At 33.9% G+C, this 21,387-nt stretch overlaps 2 protein-coding genes across 3 annotated transcripts; both read right to left on the bottom strand.

The window, feature by feature from the left end:
* Positions 1–1,663: 1,663 nt before the first annotated feature.
* LOC149220205 (uncharacterized) lies at positions 1,664–3,164 on the bottom strand. The gene is made up of 2 exons (XM_089384700.1): positions 2,018–3,164; positions 1,664–1,898 (listed from the first exon to the last, which is right to left on the bottom strand). Exon 1 carries the CDS (start codon positions 3,099–3,101, stop codon positions 2,040–2,042), a length of 1,062 nt encoding a protein of 353 aa, XP_089240826.1. The 5' UTR covers positions 3,102–3,164; the 3' UTR covers positions 1,664–1,898; positions 2,018–2,039.
* Positions 3,165–17,225: 14,061 nt separating this feature from the next.
* LOC149220204 (uncharacterized) lies at positions 17,226–18,840 on the bottom strand. 2 transcript variants are annotated; one of them, XM_089384698.1, is made up of 2 exons: positions 17,529–18,840; positions 17,226–17,421 (listed from the first exon to the last, which is right to left on the bottom strand). In XM_089384698.1, the coding sequence occupies exon 1, from the start codon at positions 18,742–18,744 to the stop codon at positions 17,551–17,553; it is 1,194 nt and encodes a 397-aa protein (XP_089240824.1). In that variant the 5' UTR covers positions 18,745–18,840; the 3' UTR covers positions 17,226–17,421; positions 17,529–17,550. The 2 variants fall into 2 exon arrangements, with proteins under 2 accessions (XP_089240824.1, XP_089240825.1); XM_089384699.1 differs by having other exon boundaries at positions 17,226–17,411.
* Between the last annotated feature and the right edge of the window lie 2,547 nt (positions 18,841–21,387).

Below are 21,387 nucleotides of genomic sequence, written 5' to 3'. Positions count from 1 at the left end.
ACGAATGTCAAAGTAATTAATATGGTTTCCATCGTTTCCTCGTCGAAAATAAGAAATATAAACAACTTGTTAAATTTTTTATAACTCTTTGTAATGCTTCGAACGTCAAAGTAATTAATATTGTTTTCATTGTGCTGATGTGTAAGTTGAGACAAATTGTTTAATTTTTTATAACTCTTTGTAATACTTAAATGTCAAAGTAATTAATATTGTTCTAGTGGCTCGCAAAGTTATAGAAATTCTAGTTATATTTAAAGAAAATTTGGCAAGGATTTTTATAAATCCAAGTTATAGTTGTGAAACTTCAAAATTTTAAGTGTGCTAAACGTTTTTGATGGTGTTGAATCCATTTCCACCATCAAAAATATGATTCAAACACTGCGTCTACAAGATTTTTTGAAACTTTTTTATCCGGATTCCAGCCACTTTTAACCTCAAATAATTCCTTCACCTCGTTAAAAAACATATTTAGTGTGAATTTCAGGTTGACTTTATATTTAGTGTGAATTTCTTCTCAGGTTGACTTTAGTGACAAATGTCAGACTTGTGAAGAAGTGGAAAGCTACAGCAGAGATTTACGAGGAAGAGAAGGCGATAAAGGGAAATCATAGACGTACACAATACAGGGATCCTCCGGTGGTGGTTGCGTGAAGGTGGAGGTTGCACGCCGGGAAGTCGAGAGGGTGCCTGCGTGGGTTTAAGAATAAGTTAAACCTCCCATAATAATAGTGCCAGTACAACGAAAATGCCATGCGGAGGTGGTCGCGGCCTGTGATGTGGGCAACAGCGTTTTGCGGTCTGTGGGCGGAGGCAGATCGACCGCTGCATTAGAGCGGCAGCGTGCCGCCAGCGTGCAAATTCCACAAGTTTTAGGTTTAACAGTAATAAAAGACCACATAGCTTTGTTACTTTTATTTTATTTTTCAAACTCAAAAAATACCAAAACCATATAAAAAAGTAAAAAGTGATTAAACTTTTCAAATCAATTTACTATAATAAATAAATTATCCAGACTCATTAAAACCAGATACGCTACTTATAAATCATCCAGAAAACCAGATACAACCAGATACGCTGGCTGCACTGATTATATTTAGTGACGTCATAATGGTAAGCAATTTATCGCAAGCAGAGATGGAATGGAATTTGATGGGCTGCTTGTCACTGGGTGATTTCTTTCCAATATAGTTAAAAGAATTGCAAAATTTAAGATTTTTTTGGGTAGGAAGGTGTGAAAACAGTCAGTTTAATAAATAAGTATGTTTTGAAATTCCAATCTTGCGATGCTCAGTAAGGTATTCATTGTGCAGTGAAACAAGGTATTCATTGAGCATTCATTGTGTTGTGAAGCAAGTGAAGCAATTTAACGCAAGAGGAAAGCAAAGCTGTATGCCCAAGACCCATTAATGGAGTCCAATCCTCTACGTCCAAAATCCCTTAATGAAGTTGACTTTGTAAGGCATTTACTATCACTATGTAATGCTCACAGCCGAAAAAAAAATGAAAAAAATGCGTAGACAGTGGAATAAAATTAGTTACGGGCAATTGAAAACCTTCGCAGGCGCAGCCAGACTGAGAGTATTGGAAATGAGAGTGCATGTATTCTTACAACAAAGCAAATCTATATGATACGCGTTTATAAATCAATTCGGCAACTTGACAGTTTCTGAAACAGTGAAACACTGAAATGTATAAATAATATTATTGAGAAACTTTGAACCCACAAGGACGATTGGGCTCCAATCCCATCTAACTATACAGCCATGCTTATTACAGACTCCAATTGATACGAAGGGTGCCTTATTATCTTTTTATTTCCCTGCGGGGTTTTGAATTGCAGGGATGTCACATTCACCGGATGAACACGAAATCTTCGACTGCATTCATGTTTCTTATGCCTGCGCTGCCCAAAAAATAATATGGTTAACCTTAAAAACGAGTAAATTAATGGTATCTTTGTACAGATACACAAGGAATTGTAGCAAAGAAAGCAAATGCAAAAGAAAAAGGTCGTTACCTTGTATTTCATCATGAGCTTCTCAGTAGATTGGCGGGGGTGGAGAAGTGTATTTGTAATGGTAGGGAGGAGGTGGCGGAGATGTGTACTTGTAGTGGTAAGGAGGGGAGTGGGTCGGTGGCGGGGGAGGCTTGTAGTGATAGGGAGGTGGAGGAGATGGGGATGGTGGTGGTGGGGATTTGTAGTGATAGGGGGGAGGAGGAGATGGTGAGGGAGGTGGTGGGGACTTATAGTGATAGGGCGGAGGAGGAGATGGGGATGGTGGTGGGGGAGATTTGTAGTGGTAGGGAGGAGGAGGAGATGGGGATGGTGGAGGCGGGGATTTGTAGTGATAGGGTGGAGGAGGAGATGGGGATGGTGGAGGCGGAGATTTGTAGTGATACGGCGGAGGAGGAGATGGGGATGGAGGTGGCGGGGAATTGTAGTGATACGGCGGAGGAGGAGATGGGGATGGAGGTGGCGGGGACTTATAGTGATAGGGCGGAGGAGGAGATGGTGATGGTGGTGGGGGAGATTTGTAGTGATAGGGAGGAGGAGGAGATGGGGATGGTGGAGGCGGGGATTTGTAGTGATAGGGCGGAGGAGGAGATGGGGATGGTGGAGGCGGGGATCTGTAGTGATACGGCGGAGGAGGAGATGGGGATGGAGGTGGCGGGGAATTGTAGTGATACGGCGGAGGAGGAGATGGGGATGGAGGTGGCGGGGAATTGTAGTGATACGGCGGAGGAGGAGATGGGGATGGAGGTGGCGGGGACTTATAGTGATAGGGCGGAGGAGGAGATGGTGATGGTGGAGGCGGGGAATTATAGTGATAGGGTGGAGGAGGAGATGGGGATGGTGGAGGCGGGGATATGTAGTGATAGGGAGGAGGTGGAGATGGAGATGGTGGTGGCGGGGATATGTAATGATAAGGAGGAGGTGGAGGGGACTTGTAGTGGTAGGGAGGAGGGGGTGAGTGGGATGGTGGTGGAGGGGACTTGTAATAGTAGGAATTAGCGTCAACTAGAGGCAGAGGCATGATTGCTGTTGCCATGAAGCAAAACAATGCCATAATGAATAGCGTCATTGGAGGATTCTCATCCATACTTGAGTTGCTGCTTATGAGAACCCAAGCCTTCGTCTATATATAGACCAAGGTGAGCTTCTACGTGTCTCGATCATGTGGCCTGTATTTAGCGATGTCATTGGTTTAAAAGTCGGTCTTCCACACCGTTAAAGTCTTTGCAATAACTTTAGGCCAGTTTTTTCTTTAAATCTTTCTCAGCCGCCTCGTAGATTTGACTGGATTTATATTCCACGTATCTCCATGTGTGGCCGAATATTATAATCATTCTCATTTACCGTACTGAATTAAGTCTGTTCAGTGCCAGCACCTGACGAAGAACGTTAGTTAACTGAATTGGGAATGGCAGCCTATCATGGCATATTCCTTCATATGGGAATTCCGTCCAAGTTTGGTGAGAAATGATTTAGTATCATTGTCGATCGAATCCATTCCCGTTGAAAAATCGACCACCCCGAGTATACACGCAACTAGAAGGAGACGGCGTTCAGTATGCCAGGCTGGAAGCCATTTTAATAAGCTCGTCAGTAGAACATGCAGTGTAGTTGTTGCAGGGATTTTCCAGGCACGATGCTGAAACAGTATTAAACAATATAATAAGTCTGCTCTCCATCGCATTCCATGCAATTTGCACGTTAAGACAAGATAATGATAACGTTTACGACAGCATACAGGTAAGACGTGTTGAATAGTGGGCATTGCCCGCGCAGCAGCATCATGCAAGGACGTCACAATAATGTATGGCCAGTATGACTTTGTTTATGAGTTACGTTATCTGTAAAATGGTGCTTCAGTTTTGCGACAAGCCTTTTTCATTAAGGGGAAAAAAGAAAAAAATTCAAATGAGTAGAAAGCAGCCAGAATAACGCAGGAATAAGTCTCGTACAATTATTGATCACTGATTACTATTTTCATGAGAGTGGGAAAATGCAATATGGCCGAGGAGAATGACAACTCACACCTTATACCATGAGAATAGAAGGTATAGGATGAGGTTAAGCTAATGTTGGGTGCTTTTGATATTATACAGATTTAATAGAAACTTGAAAATAATTTATTTTTTTTAATATTTATATAATAAATATGTATATGAAAGTTAAAAAAATAGAAAATTAAATAAAAATATTTCAAATATAATTTTTAAATTTTAATTATTTAATAATATTTTTTTTAAAATATAAGATATATTTATGTTGTATTTGAGTGTTTAAATAATAAATTTAATATATAAAAATAGGTATGTATATGGAGATTTAACAATATAATATTAAGGTAATTGAAATGATTGAGATATTAAAAAGTATTATTTGAAAATATCAAATATTTATTTTTCTATTAATGAAATATATGACAACAATCATTTTTTTTTTATAAAAGAAGAGATTTTTATTTTGTAGAATTATATTTATGTATTTAAAAAAAAAAAAAAAACATGTTTATATATATATTTTTATTAATTATGAATATATAAAACATATTGTATTAGTCTCTCAAAATAGACAGGTTAAAATGAAAAAAAACAATATTGAAATTGTTAAACAAACATATTAAAATGAAAAAAATTTATTGAATTTGTTATAGTTTATGTACTCCATATTTATAAGTTATAATCTAAGTTAAAAATTATACATAGAATGAGACATGACACAGATATCATGTTAGACATTACAACACATGCATAATGAATGAGACATGATACATATCATGTCACACATAGTAAGATCACTATTATACAATGTGAAAACATTAATGTGAAATTCAAATCTACCACATGGGATGAGTGTTATAAAGTTGTGTACATTTTTTAAACCATAGTATTTTGTGTGCATTCTTAATCACTTAAAATAATTGTAATGCATTACGACATGTGAACATTTCTAACAATTAAACATAAAATGTGCATCAATTGTACTTGATCTTAACTTAATAATGATATAAGATTTATGCACCCAATGCATAATTTAAAATAAATACACATAAAAAGTTGATTGATCTTCACATAATTAATAAGTAACTAGCCATACTCTTTTGTTATGTGCAGGCTTGGAGTCTTACAATTAAGGTATGGAAGGATGGTTGGACTTCCTTACATGACTCAATGTGCAATCCAAATAAGACATGTTTATGCTTACAAAATTATTATTCTTCAAATTCAGGGACTTGAACATGATCTAGGAATGAAAGTTGTGTCTTAGGCTTTGAATGAGGCTTCTAAGCACGTAAGGAAATGAGCAATGCCCTAGAGCAACACACAAGATCCTTTCAATTTAGGATATGAGTGTTGTTTAGATGATTTGAATAGTAGGCAAGGGCCTCAAGGCCCTAAACATGATTAGGGGAGGAAACATAAGGCTTAGGTAGTAAATGAAGCTTCTAGGCATCTGAGGAAAGTAATGACCTATTAAACCAATATGCAAAAACTCTTGAGGGTATACTTGACCTCTAAGTAGGAATTTTTGCACTTTTGGATTTTTTGAGCACTTGTTATGGTTCTTAAGCCCTTGGACATGGTCATGAGAGGAAACTTGAGTCTTACAACCTAAATGTGGATTTTTTTGTGTTTGGGGATGTTAATGACACCTCAAAGTACTAGACAAGACACCCTAAAGATATCCTTGGCCTTTGTGTAGAAATATGATAAGCATTTGAATATTTTAAGCATTGGATATAAGTCTCAAAGGACCATGGAGATTATTGGGGAAGAAACATGGGCCTTAGGTCCTTAGTGATGGTTTTAGGCATATGGGGAAGGGAACACACTTTGAAGCATCATACATGACCTCTTGAGGTGGTCCATAACATTTAACTATGAATCTAGGTTCCAATTGGATGTTTTGAGCAATTGCTATTAAGTCTTTAGACATGGTCAGGGGAGGAATCCCGAGGTTTAGGACCTAAATGGAAATTATAAGCAACCAAGAATATTGCCAATACTTTAAGGGCCCCATTTTCATATTTTTCATTTTGATTATTCAAAGTGGCTTTTTAAAAAAAATATTAAATTATGCCTTTTTTTTACACAATGTGTGAAGTTTGTGGAGCTTTACAATATGCATATTAAATATTCTACATGTAAACTATAAGAAAATTTTCCATGGCACTCTATAATTTTTCATGTTGGGAAAAACATTAATGTCTTATATTTCCTTTATTAAACTCTAAAATGCACATAGTTTTCCTTTAGAATGCCTCATGGCAATGTTTTTGTTAGTTCAAGAAATTTTTGGCATCATCACTCAAATGCATGTGAGGATAAGATGGTGATCTAAATTGTGTTCTAAATTCTAATCCAGTTTTACTTTCAATTATCTAAAAACTCTTTTGATATTGTTCCATGGTTTCACTCCTTAACATATGTATATGCTTGAAATAAACTTCTTATTTCCAAAATTTAGGAAAGTACATGTCAAGATCTTTAGAAGTGAATCTCTAAGTCAAAGTAAGCATGCCCAAGTCCTAAAATTTAGACTAAAAATACCTTTATGTTTTCCGCACCTAGGTATGGATTCAAGTACATGCTCGATACCTTACCTAGCTATAGATTCTCATATATCAATTTGTGATACAGTGCCTATGGCCTTTCATATTAAACCCATAAAGTGAAAATATGTAGAAAACCACAAAATTATAAATGTAATGATTTAAATAAAAAATTCACACACATAGTTTGTTACCAAATTGTTTTATAGCAATGTCCTTTAATAATAATATTCACAACTTTAGTCAATGGATAATGTCCTTGGCTTCATTACATTCGTAAAACCTACATAAAAATCATTAAATCTTATAATAATAAAATCTAAAAAATACCAAGCTTTTTATATATTAGAAGCTACCCCATATTATATCATAACCATGACCATCTCTTAGAGTAAAAGGATGCATACCTCGTGAGATCCCTTTCCTATTATTCTTATTAACCTTGATTTCATCTTCCTTATTCATTGTGTCAACATCCCCAAATATCAACCTATTCATGCGATTTTTCAAAATGATAAATTATAAAAGTACCTAATTCACTGCTATGAATGCTTATATTGATGTCTTTTTTTTTTATATAAAAAGGAGGACAATAATTTTGAGGTAATTAATACAAGGATGACAACACTTTATGTTGACTTATATCAAAGCTATTTGTTGACATAACATTGTGTTTGTTACTATATAAAATTTATTTATTGACATTGTATGTACGTTGGGTATAGGTTAATATAAGGGGTTGGAACCATTTTAAAGTTTATAAAAAAAATATTTTAGGTTTAGTTGTGTCATTTAATTGTAAAAATTAAATTATTATGAATTAGAATGCAATGGAGTAATATAATTTTATTTATATCAATATAAATAGTAATATTAGGGAAAACTTAATTTAGTTATTACAAGTTAATTTTTGAATGTTATAGTGAAAAATTAGTTGTGTCAAGATAGTTTTAATAGACCAAGTCTAGAAGATGTTTCTTTTCTTCTTTTCCTTATTTTTTGGTTTGACACATGGGAATATCCATGGGTTTTAAATTGATGACCTTAAAATCAAGGAATTCCTGAATAGTACACCCAATGACCATATATTCAAAGCTTCATGGGCTAAGTATAGAATATGTTGTTTTTAAGTGCACTTTTAGATTTCATTACACATGTTTAATATCATGAGAAGTTATGTTGAAATATTGAAAAGGTAAATAATCAACCATGTCATATAACCCACATAAAGCATCATTACATGAATAGAGTGATATTGAACTTATTTTTCATATATATACTAAATAATATCAAACTCCTCAAAACATCATATGAAGAGAATATTTAATACACAATAAACATTGAAATTTGTTTCTTCGGGTATAGTACTTTATTCTCAAAAAAAAAAAATTGCATTCCTAAATGGTCATCATCAAGCCTCATGGTATTCAGTCAAGTATATCAAGTACAATTTCTACACAACATTTATTTGACTTGTTCTTCTCACAATTTTGTTTCTTTCCCATCCTTGCACAAAATATGGTATTAATTAGAATATATCCAAGTTTTGTGTCATTCAATTTTGGTACACAATATTATTCTAAATTTTTCCCTTATACTTTCTTGAATAAGTTTTCCTCAAATCAACCTTAATATGAATCTCATTGGAATCGCCCTATAGTATATCTAAAGTGGCTTTTTCCATCCAAATAATTTTCCCTTCATCCTAATTTCTTGATCTAATTAGCAACTTTTTTTCCTTTTTCAAGATTGAACATTAGATTGAATGATGGTTTAGAATTGTTGCACTTGGGTTTAACATATATTGTTTCATCAATCACATTATTAGAATCCCAATCCATAGTACTTGAGATTACATGGAGCATAATATAGTAAACATCAACAATTTTCCTATTAGTGGTAGAAATCCTTAGAAGATGAATCACTTACATCCATTATTGTATGATATAAAAAAGTTACTTGATGAGAATTATGACCTCAAAATGATAACTCTATCCCTTAATCACGTGGACTTCACTCAATGAACCTCTGACACATCACATGTGTTCATGGCATACTAAACAATACCCTTAATTTGACTACATATTGGAAAATACCTCTAAAAATCACATTATCTAATCCCCTACTAATACAAACCCAATACACCTTCCCAATTTAAAAAACCCCTACTTTCACTAGATATTGTAGGTATCCATTTTTTTATTAACATTTTTTATATCTCTCTATATTTTTTTATTAACTTTGAGCTCCATTGTTTTATACATGCCAATGTAAAAACCATTTACCCCCTACTATATGCTCAATATATTATGTCATTTTTCCTCAATATATATCACCCAATATGAACACATATGGTATGTCATTTCTCCCCAGTGAAGCCCCTATGCCCTTAACACCCATATTTTTGCATCAAAAACATGAAAATAAAAAACATCTAAATACAGAAGTAATTGGTAGCACCCCTTTTTTAGTGTTGAAAATACAAAATTTCTTAAGCATGGCCTTAAAAGCTAGTAAAAGATTGATATCATTACTAAGGAAAATCTTAAGAATCAAAATATAGCTCTACCAAGATCAACTTCTTTCCTATTTGAGGCTAAATTATAATTCATTTGAAATATTACCTTTAGAAAATGGTACCATTGCAATCAAAACTTAAAAATAAACCATCAAATTGATAAAGATAAAGATAAAAATAATGGGAGAAAATAAGTTATAAAAATGATAAAGATAAAATTGTTTTTACAAATGATTTTGTATTACTATGTTATTATGTATATAATAAATATAATATATAAATGTATTTGTAAATTTAATTTGTTATATAGATTTTTAAATATATAAACATTTTTATATATTATATATTAATTTTATTTTAAAAATATTATTATTATATATATAATAATAATTAAAAATTAAATATATATCTATATATATTAAATTTGGATATTAAATAAAAATATATTATGTTAATATTGGATAGTATAAATTATTGGTATATGTATTAATTATAAGATTCATTATAGGCTATATAAATATAGCAATTATATTTAATATTATAATAGCGTAATATTAAGGCTGCATACTATAATATTGTTAAGGATATAATAGACTTATGATTTTGATTATTGGTTATAATAGTCTTAATATTAGTCTTAATTATATTTGTCAAATAAGTCATTAAATTAATAATCCTAATATAGTGATATTAATATTAATATGTATTATCCTATTATAATATTTACACATAGATAAGGTAATAATGTTATACCTTAGTATATCTTCGTTAGTATTATATAATTAAGTACTTATATTAATATTAGGACTATAGGTCAATTATAATAATTAAAAGAATTATTAGGATAACCTAATTAAGTGCTTATATTAGATCCTAAATTATAATTAGGTACTAAGTGCCATATAATAAGTATAATATACAAATAATATAACCCTATAGGTTAGCTAATATATTATAGGTATCATATAAATTAAAACTTAATAGATAATAATATTACTATATAATACCATAGTACCTTAATTTTAGTATATTAATGGGGTCATATATATATATATATGTGGGTTATAGAAAACTTGTACTACATAAGTAATGAGTAACCATATAAAATAATTCAACGACAACAAAAGCAACCGATCAATAAAAGCATTTAATGCAAAAGACATCGAATAACTTCAAGCGAGAATTAATCACCCAGCCACACCATGAATATGACTTTATCCACATCTATGTTATTTTCCATTGCATGACGCATTCTCTAGCAAGATGGGTCAATTTCATACCACAATAGTCAATCTAGCAGGTCCACTCATACTCATAAAACTCAATGGTACAATCAACTACATGACAAATTCTTGTGGTAAAATGCGCCAATTTTTCACACAATAGTTAACGGTTTTGTCTCATTATATCTTTATTGTTTTTTACTCTAAATTAACTATATTTAAACTAGGGGCAGGGAACGCCAACTATGCAGCCTTGTTAAGATTTGTGAATAAGGTTGGTCAACCTATCAAATTATTATCATAGGGTTTCCCATGTTTAATCATTTATCATTGTTAGTTATTAATAATATTCTCAATAATAATTTCAACCTTATTATTATTATTATTATTAAACTTTATTAATATTAATATTTAACAATTTTAAATCTTGTTTGTGTCTAATTAAGATTGACCTTGGTTGACTAGGGTTATCAATGTTTGACTTTAGATAACAATGGTTGACTATAATTGAATAAGGTTAATATTGTCAACCTTAATTTTAATATTACTATTAGTCAACTTTAATAATATTAATATTACTATTATTATCAGACACTTTAAAATCTTGATTTTGACTATCGAAGGAGTTGAGCTCAAGCGGTAGAGGCACATATTGTGTTTCTAGTAGTGGCGAGTTTAAATCTCGAGAGATGTGCTCTACTTGGTGAAAATTGTGAGAAAAACATATAAACAGGTTCTAATGGGTAGTCCCATAATCATTTCATTGAAAAACAAAAAATCTTGATTCTGACTGGCCAAGGATGACCTTAGTTAACTAAGGTTGACAATGTTTGAATTTGGTCAATCATGGTTTACTATAATTGAATATGGTCTAGTTACGCCAACTGAGGAAAATTACGACTACGAAAGGTTGCCTGTTGTTAAATATGGTAAACATAGGGTTGACCAAGTTTGATCATGGTCAACTATTTAAACATTGACTATAAAGGCTGATTTTGTTTGACTATGTTTGGCTAATGTGGTTGACTATGTTTGATTATTAACATTAATCAATAAAATATTAATAAGAGATTATGTTTGACCGAAGTTGAAGAGTGTTGATTGTCAAACATAGTGAAACATAATCAAACACAGTCAACCACATTAGTAAATGTGGTTGAATAATTTTGCAGCATTGCATTACGATGTTGGAGAAATTGCAATGTAATGTAACACTATGACAATGTTTGTCACATTGCCACATTGGATAGATTTCTTAGGCTTGATTGAAGTTGAAGAGTGTTGACTAGAAAACATAGTCAAGACATTAGTAAATATGGTTGACTAAATTTGTAATGTCGCATTGCGATGTTGGATAGATTTTTGTACCATTCTGATTCACAATATTAATACTACTACTATTATTATCATTAGTCAACTTTATTAAAGTTAATATTGATATTATTAAACATTTTTAAATCTTGATTGTGACTAACCAAAGACGACCTTAGTTGACTAAGGTTGACAATGTTTGCCTTTGATCAATCATGATTAACTATAATTGAATATAGTTAAGTTATGTTGACTAAGGATGACTATGAGTAAACAAGGTTGAGTATTGTTAAATATGGTAAACTTAGGGGTGACAAAGTTCGAGCATGAAAACTATTTAAACATTAGCTATAAAGTTTAAATTTGTTTAACTATTTTTAAATAATGTGTTTGACTATGTTTGACTATTAATATAATCAATAATAATAATAAGTGATTATGTTTGACTGAAGTTGAAGAGTGTTGACTATCAAACATATTTAACCACATTAATAAATGTGGTTGACTAATTTTGTAATGTCACATTGCGATGTTGGATAAATTGCAATGTAATGTAATATTGTGACAATGTTTGTCATAATGCAACATTGGACAGATTTATGTATCATTCCAACATCACAATATTAATATTATCATTCTTATTATTATTAGTCAAACTTACTAATATTAATATTGATGTTATTAGACACTTTTAAATCTTGATAGTGATTGACCAAGGATGACCTTAGTTGACTAAGGTTGAAAATGTTTGACTTTGGTCAACCATGGTTGACTATAATTGAATATGGTTGACCATGTGTGACTATTGCTAAGCATCACTTACTATGTTTTGAATATGGTTAATGATTCTTTGAGTATGGTTGACTATGTTTTTCCATGTTCTCCCTATTTATACATCATTAACTATGTTTTGACTATAAATGACTATGTTTAACAATTATTTTACTACAGTTGACCACAATCGACTATAGTTGTCCATGTTCACCATGTTTGAACGTCACTAGCTATGTTTTGACTATATATGACTATGGTTAACGATTATACGACTATGGTTGACTATGGTTTGCCTATGTTCAACGAGAGTTGAATATGATTGACTATAACTCGCCATGGTTTGAATACGGTTTGATTTTGGTTGGCCATATTTTGATTATGGTTTGTCTATAGTTGACCATGAATTGACTATGGTTACCATTGCAATGGTGGTTGTTAATGGTTAACCTTGACCATCCAATATAGGTCTCCATGGTTAACCATGGTCATCCACTATGGTTCAATATTGTTCATGGTTCACTATAGATCACCTACAGATAATATACCATGATGCCTGTGGTAATCATATTTCGCCATGGTAGGCATATTCACTATTGTTGATTATAATGCTTATATTGACTATGTCATCAATAGTCAACCATGGTTAACATGTATTAATATATAGATTAATTTATAATTAAGACATTATAAATTTGTATAATAATATAATTGCATAATATGTTATTAATCTTATATTAAACTCTTATTAATGTTATTTAAATATTATCATAACTTTATTAATGTTATATTAATGTGTTAATAATGATATATTTTATTATTATATTAATATCATAATTAAATATATCAATATTTAATTACATGTATTAATATTAATATGAATGTCATAATTAAATGTATTAATATCAATTAAATGTGTTATTGATAATACCAAAATAATAACATTAGTTTTATTATTAACATTAATATTAATATTAGAAATAATATTATAATATCAAGTTTGATATTTATATATAACATTTAATAATATTATTATTAAATATTAGGTAAAATTTAATAATATTACATTTTAATCAGTGTTTCTCCCCCACCCCTCCCCACTATTGATTAGGTGAGGGTGTTTATAAATATTGGGTAACATATAATATTGTAATCTTATATTTTATGTAATCAATATATTTGTAACAATTAATATAGATGCGTTCCATCTATAAATTTAATTAATAAGCTGATAAAAACTTAATATTTAGAATATTACAAGATTTTTAATCATGAATATTTATCATGGATATTATTAAATTCTAAGTAGGTATTTTACAATACCATGGGCCAATACCCACAAGAGAAAGATAGAGAGGGAGAGGAGAGAAGAAAATTATAATACCATGGGCTGCTACCATGGTTTATCAATACCATGGGTCATCTAGACTTTTGATTATTGTGTTATGGATCTAGACTTTTAATTGTTACAATACCATGGATCAATACCATGTCTTATCAATACCACATGCCCAAAAACAATAATTTATTTAAAAATAAAAATATTTTACAAATATTTTATTTTAATTTAATTTTATAACATTTTTTAATTAAATCTAAGACCAAAAAGGTTATAATTACTTTTGAGCTATATCTAAACCCTCCATCCTCGCTACTACCAACGATATTTTCATAGAGATTAAATGGAGATTTTAATAAATTAAAAAATAAGAATACTTTTATATATACATATGTGAAATTTATATAATATAAATAATGTTATAATGAACTAGGGTATATGCATCTTAACCAAGGATCCAAGCGAAGTGAGAAAGCAAAGTGATTAACAATGATAGAGGAAAGATAGTGTGTGATTCTTTTAATTTTTTTATTATTGTATTTTCTTTAACATGATTGATCCAAAATATAGGTTTAATAGTTTACAACCAATTATGTTTTTTATTAATTTAGATACTTTATTAAATACAAAACAATGGGATCATATTTAAGAAAGAGAGTGAGATGGAAGGGGGAATAGAGTGTCAGAGAGAGACATAAAGGTGAGAGACACACTGAGAGAGAGAAAGAAAGAGAGAGAGGAGGGGGAGAGAGGGACCAAGAGAGATGGATTTGGAGGGGGAAGAGAGGGAGTGACGAGGGAGATGAAGATGGAATGAGGGAGAGAGGAGACGAGGGAAGAGAGAGAAAATGAGAGGATAAAGATAGGGAAAGACAGGGAGACACAAATATGGGGGGGGGGAGAGAGGGGGAGAGAGAGAAGGAGAGAGGGAGGGAGATTGTGACAGAGTTGGAGGGTGGAGAGAGAGTGTGTGTATGATGGGGGGAGAGATGGAGGGAGGTGGGAGAGAAGGGGAGAGAGAGGAAAGGAAAAGAGAGAGGACTTGAGAGAGAGGAGAGAGAGAGGGGGAGAAAGAGATGGAGTTGGAAGGGGAAGAAGGACATAGAGAGAGAAAGGTGGAGAGGGAGTGGCAAGCACGCGAGAGAGAGAGAGAAAGAGAGAGAGTATGTTTTTGGGGTGAGAAGGAGAGACAATGGGAGATAGAGATATAGATGGGGCAGGGGAGGAGGTAGAAGAGAGAGGCAAAGAGAGGGAGGGAGGAAGAGGGATAGATGGGAGATAGAGATATAGATGGATGGGGTGGAGAGAGAGAGAGAGAGAGAGAGAGAGAGAGAAGGGGAAGAAATAGAGAGGGAAAGGAAGAGGGAGAGATAGATGGATAGATAGATAGATATTGGGATAGAGAGAGAGTGTGTGACATATGTTTATGGGGTTGAAATAGAGAGACAAATAGATGGCAGGGGGAGAGAGGAAAGAAGAGAAATATAGAGAAAATTAGGGAGAGGCAAATAGAGTGAGACGGGGGAGAGAGGGAGGGGAAGAGAGAGAAGGAGAGGGGGAGGTAGATAGACACATAATGGAAAGTAGAGAGAGAGGGAAGAAGAACGAGTCTCACAGAGATAAATACAAAAGTAGAAGTTACATCTAGAAAGTCATGAATATTTTAGATTTTCACTAAAATAGATGTATTGATTTCAATGTAGTTGTTGATTTCTAATCCTATTTGATCACATGCACTATATGCATTGATTTCAATATAGATACTGCGATGAGGCAAATAAATGAGACTAAAAAACATATGGCTGGAAAATAGGAAAGAAGCTAAGAGCAAAGATTTAGAGCAACAAATTTTGAAAAAAAAACTTTGAACATAAAATACAGCATGGAAAATGTGGCAGCCTCGTGAAAAAAGAGTGCATTAAATAAACCAGCATTTAAAAAAAAATAAAAACTTAGATCAAGCCTCAAAGAGCCACTTGACAATTGATTTGCGATTGATTAGAGAGCTTCCAAAAACTCACTAACATAATCAAGCAAGATAAGATAAAAAACTAGCATTCACTTGTATTATTATGGCTTGATAGTTTACAAATACATATTTTAGAACTTACTTGATTTGATATAAGTTGTCAAAAAGGAAAAAACTAAATACAACTAAATACATTATTTAGATAGTCTTTTTCTTGATATAAGTTGCCTAAAACTACATATTTCCTTCCTCATTAGATTTTACAATTATAATCAGCCCGGCTGCCCAGGTAAACAGTGCATCCTAATGGTGCAGGTTTTGGTGGAAGGCTGGACTGAGAGATTGTTTTCAGTAGCGACTATCACCGTCATCATATGGGAGCAGTATTTTCATCACCCAATTATGACCCTGTAGACAAAAGCATTCATAGCACAAAATTATAAATATCTGGTGAGCGTCGCAGGTCTTGGTTTAAGCATTCACTGGGAAACTGTAGCTGGATTCCAAGTCATTAGTGTTCCTTCAAATTCTACATGCGAATATAGAGATAAACACAACTAAGAGCATCTTTAACTACTAAGTGTTATTTAATTGTAAAAGAATGGCCAAAGCGAGCCTGAGGTCCTTAGGTCTGATATTGTTTTTATCTGTCGATCAGGAAAGACAGGCAACATACTAAATCCGAGTTAGTGAGAAACTTGTGGTCTGAGTGGCTTGCAGATGGTCCAGTATGGAGGTTATAATGAAATATTTTATCGATGGGTACAACATTAAACCTCTGAAAAGTGGGCTTGCATTGCAAACTCGCTGAAATAGCTGATGACGGCCTGTTGGATGTCTAGTCAAAATGATTTTATGGTACATACTTACTACAAATCGTGGACATTAGTATAGTCTTACATGAATTGTTGATGGCCCATCTTGAAGAATTTTGTTCCGCGAACGATGGATGAAAAAACTCAATTGGCCGCAGATTCTTTCTGCTTGGAATTGAACTTGTCTGTGTAGAGATTCCTTGGTCGTGGAAATGGAGGGCGGCCTGGGCAGTGATGGAGGATGGAGCGGAAGAGTTGAGCGAGCCATCCATCCATAATTTTTTATTTTATAAAACATGAAAATGGTAGAAAGTCTGTTTTAAAATAAAACACATACTCATTTCAATCTTTTCAGCTGATGAATACTTTTATAATATATTAAAAAATATTATTTTTAAATTCTAATATTAAACCTTTAAATCAATTTGGTATAAGAAATAAAACTTCCAGAGTCGTTAAAACCAATTAAGATAATCTGATTCCACGTATGTAGTGACGTCGTGATTTTAAGCAATGTATCCCAAGAGGGTGCTCCCAGACTATTCATTGTGTAGTATTGTCATAATGTTAAGCAATTAATTTAATTCAGGAGGAACGTTTTACTTGCAAAACCCATTAATCGAGTCGAACGCGGGAAGGCATATTTTACTATCATTACAATGAGGCAAATATATATGAGAGGGGTTCATAAATCAGTTCAGTAACCTGACAGTTCGTCAAACAGTGAAATGTAGAAATAATATTATTGAGAAACTTTGAACCCACAAGGAAGATTGGGCACCGAAAGCCCATGCTTATTACAGACTCAAATTGATACGAAGGGTGCATTATTGTTGAATTGCAGGGATGTTACAATTACCAGATCATGAACACGCAATCTTCGACTGCATTCATCTCTCTCATGCCTGCGCTGCCCTAAAAATAATATGATTAACCTTAAAAGGAGTAAATTAATGGTATCTTTGTGCAGATACACAGGAAATGCAGTAAAGAAAGCAAATACAGAAGAAATAGGTCGTTACCTTATATTTCACCATGAGTTTCTCAGTAGATTGGGGGCGGTGGAGAAGTGTATTTGTAATGGTAGGGAGGAGGTGGCGGAGATGTGTACTTGTAGTGGTAAGGAGGGGAGTAGGTCGGTGGCGGTGGAGACTTGTAGTGATAGGGAGATGGAGGAGATGGGGATGGTGGTGGTGGGGATTTGTAGAAGTATGGGGGTGGGGGAGAGGGTGAGGGAGGTGGCGGGGACTTATAGTGATAGGGCGGAGGAGGAGATGGGGATGGTGGTGGGGGAGACTTGTAGTGATAGGGAGGGGGAGGAGATGGGGATGGTGGTGGGGGAGATTTGTAGAGATAGGGGGGAGGAGGAGATGGGGATGGTGGAGGTGGGGATTTGTAGTGATAGGGCGGAAGAGGAGATGGGGATGGTGGAGGCGGGGATTTGTAATGATAGGGAGGAGGAGGAGATGGTGAGGGAGGTGGCGGGGACTTATAGTGATAGGGTGGAGGAGGAGATGGAGATGGTGGTGGGGGAGATTTGTAATGATATGGAGGAGGAGGAGATGGGGATGGTGGAGGCGGGGACTTGTAGTGATAGGGGGGAGGAGGAGATGGTGATGGAGGTGGCGGGGACTTATAATGATAGGGCGGAGGAGGAGATGGGGATGGTGGTGCGGGAGATTTGTAGTGATAGGGAGGAGGAGGAGGAGATGGGGATGGTGGAGGTGGGGACTTGTAGTGATCGGGGGGAGGAGGAGATGGCGATGGAGGTGGCGGGGACTTATAGTGATATGGCGGAGGAGGAGGAGACGGGGATGGTGGAGGCGGGGACTTGTAGTGATAAGGAGGAGGTGGAGATGGCGATGGAGGTGGAAGGGACTTGTAGTGATAGGGAGGAGGAGGGGAGTGGGATGGTGGTGGAGGGGACTTGTAGTGATATGGGGGAGGAGGAGATGGCGATGGTGGTGGCGGGGAGTTGTAGTGATATGGCGGAGGAGGAGATGGGGATGGAGGTGGCGGGGAGCTGTAGTGATAAGGCGGAGGAGGAAAAGGGGATGGTGGTGGCGGAGACTTGTGGTGATAGGGAGGAGGAGGAGATGGGGATGGTGGTGGTGGAGACTTGTAATAGTAGTAATTAGCCTCAGCCAGAGGCATTATTGCTGTTGCCATGAAGCAAAAGAATGCCATAGTGAGGAGGGCCATTGGAGGATTCTCATCCATACTTGAGTTGTTGGTCATGAGAACCCAAGCCTTCGTTTATATATAGAGCAAGGTGAGCTTTTACTTGTCTCGATCATGTGGCCTATATTTGGCGATGGAATCAGTATGAGTATAATAGTCAGTCTTCCACACTGTTAAAGTCTTTGTAATAACTTTATAGAGACAAGCTTTTCTCTAAATCTTTCCCAGCCGCCTCGCAGATTTGACTTGATATATATTCAACGTATCTCCATGTGTGGCCGAATATTATAATCATTCTCGTCAACCGTACAGCTATTGACAAAGAACGTTAGCTAACTTAGGTAAAGAATGGCAGGCTCTCGTGCCATATTCATTGTTACGGGAATTTCGTCGATCGTCATGAATGTGAGTTTTGTGAGAAATAATTTAGCATAATTGTCGATCGCATCTATTCCCGTTGAAAAGTTGACCACCCGATTATACACGCAACTAGAAGGAGACGGCGTGCTGTATGCCGAGCTGGAAACCATTATAACAAACTCGTCAGCAGAACAGTCAAGATCGTTGTGGCATGGATTTTCCATGCACGATACTGGAGCAATATAATAACTTTGCTCTCCGTCGCATTCCATGCAATTTGCACGTTAAGATAACGATAACGTTAACGACAGCGCAGAGGTAAGACGTGTTGAATAATGGTCATTGCCTGCGCACCAGCTGAAACTGCAGCATCAAGTAAGGAGGCCACAATAATGCATAACCACTATGACTTTGTTTATGAGTTAAGTTATTGTAAAATAGTTGAGACAAGCATTTTATATTTGAGTAGTAGAAAAGAATTCAAAAACGGCGGTATAGAAAGCAGCCATAGACTAGTCCATTGAGTGGACATATGTTCGTTGGGAAATGAATGACGGCTGAATCTACGTGACCCACGTGCCAAAACAAAGGTTAAAGTAAGGTGTTGAATAACGAAGGGCATCGTTTCTGTAATATTGATTACAATAGTAAACAACGAGGAAAAACAGATTCGGTGCGTGTCTCTCCTATTAGCAACACACATGCATTTTTATATGTCATAACCATGTAGTCGAGTGTCTTACAATTATTTATCATTGATTACTATTTTCATGAGCGTGAGAAATATATATATATATATAATTTTTATATTTAATTTATTTTTATAATTATATTTTTGAAAATTATATAATTATGGTTAAAGACATATTTTATAACTTTTATAAAGGTGATGTGTGATTTTTTATGTGCTTAATTGGATTTGACAAGTATTTTTTTCAAAAAAAATTATAAAGGTGATGTGTGATTTTCTTTGTGCTCAATTGGATTTGACAAGTATCATTTTTAAAATATAAATAAAATATTTTTTAAATAAAAATATGATAATGAATATATATATGTTTAGTTAGTTTTAATTATCTTATTACGATAGTTAGATTAGATGAGATTATAACCTAGTATGAAGGCATTTAATGCATTTATGCATTCAAAAATTTAATATAAATATTAATATATTTTACATTTTATATATATAGAGAGAGAGCCACCAACATGAATTAAATCCTTGATGTTGACAACACTATAACAATGTTTGTGCTTAAGATGGATATATACTAATATATATTCATGTTGATATAATATTTGAGTAATAAGTTTAATATATTATACAAATTGATATGTCTATGGGGATCTAACACTATTAAGGTAATTGAAATTGTTGAGATATTAAAATGTTTTAGGAGTATCTTTTATTATTATTATAATTATTTAATTTAGTTAATAAAATATATCACAAGAAAAATAACAATTAAATTCTTTTTTAAAAAGAAAAGATTTTTAATTTGTAGAATTATATTTATGTATCTTTTTAGAAAAAGTCATGTTGATATATGTATTTTCATTAAATATGAATATGTAGAAAATATATGTAGATTAGCACAACCACATTAGTAAATGTAGTCGATATACTCCAATCCACTTCATTTTTATAAAATGTGGAAAATACCACAGATCATAGAAAACCAACCAAATTTAATGTGGTTGTGCTAGTAGACGCGCGCCCTGTGTGGGGCAGATTCGTAGACCATGGTTGATTTTGGTTCATGTTGGTTGGATATGTTTAAAAATGGTTGTCACGGGTTTTTGATGGTTGACTATGGTTAAAGAGGGTTAATGAAGTTTACCATAGTTGACGAGGATGACCAAGGTTGAAGAAAGTTAATTAAGGATGACCGTGGTCAACCATTAATGTAAGAATGTATTTATATTACATTAATATAACAATATTACATTAATGTTGATGATTGTTACATTGTTACAATTCACATTACATTATTGTTGACCATGGTTGATGTTACACTAATGTTACAATAAGGATTGAAGAGGGTTAACGAGGTTGCCCATGGTTGATAAGGTTGACCATGGTTAATCAAGGTTGATCTTGGCTGACTAAGGTTGAATTTAGTTGAGTATGGTTGGTTATGGTTAACCTTAGATTACCATGGTTGACCTTAATTTACCATGGTCAATAATGGTTGACCATGATTACCACGATTGACCAAGGATGTAGATGATATACTATGGTGGACTAAATGTGACCATGGATGAACATGTTTAACTTGACAACCATGCTTGACCATGGTGACCATGGGTAACCATGCTTGAGCTTATTTGAAAAAGGTT

The sequence above is a fragment of the Pinus tabuliformis genome, chromosome Q (genome assembly GCF_031772625.1).
Source record: "Pinus tabuliformis cultivar Carrire ecotype Pingquan chromosome Q, CPIR1, whole genome shotgun sequence".
In the NCBI taxonomy this organism is placed as follows: domain Eukaryota; kingdom Viridiplantae; phylum Streptophyta; class Pinopsida; order Pinales; family Pinaceae; genus Pinus; species Pinus tabuliformis.
Note: the sequence above shows the minus strand (reverse complement) of the source record. Positions and strands in the feature narration are given on the sequence as shown.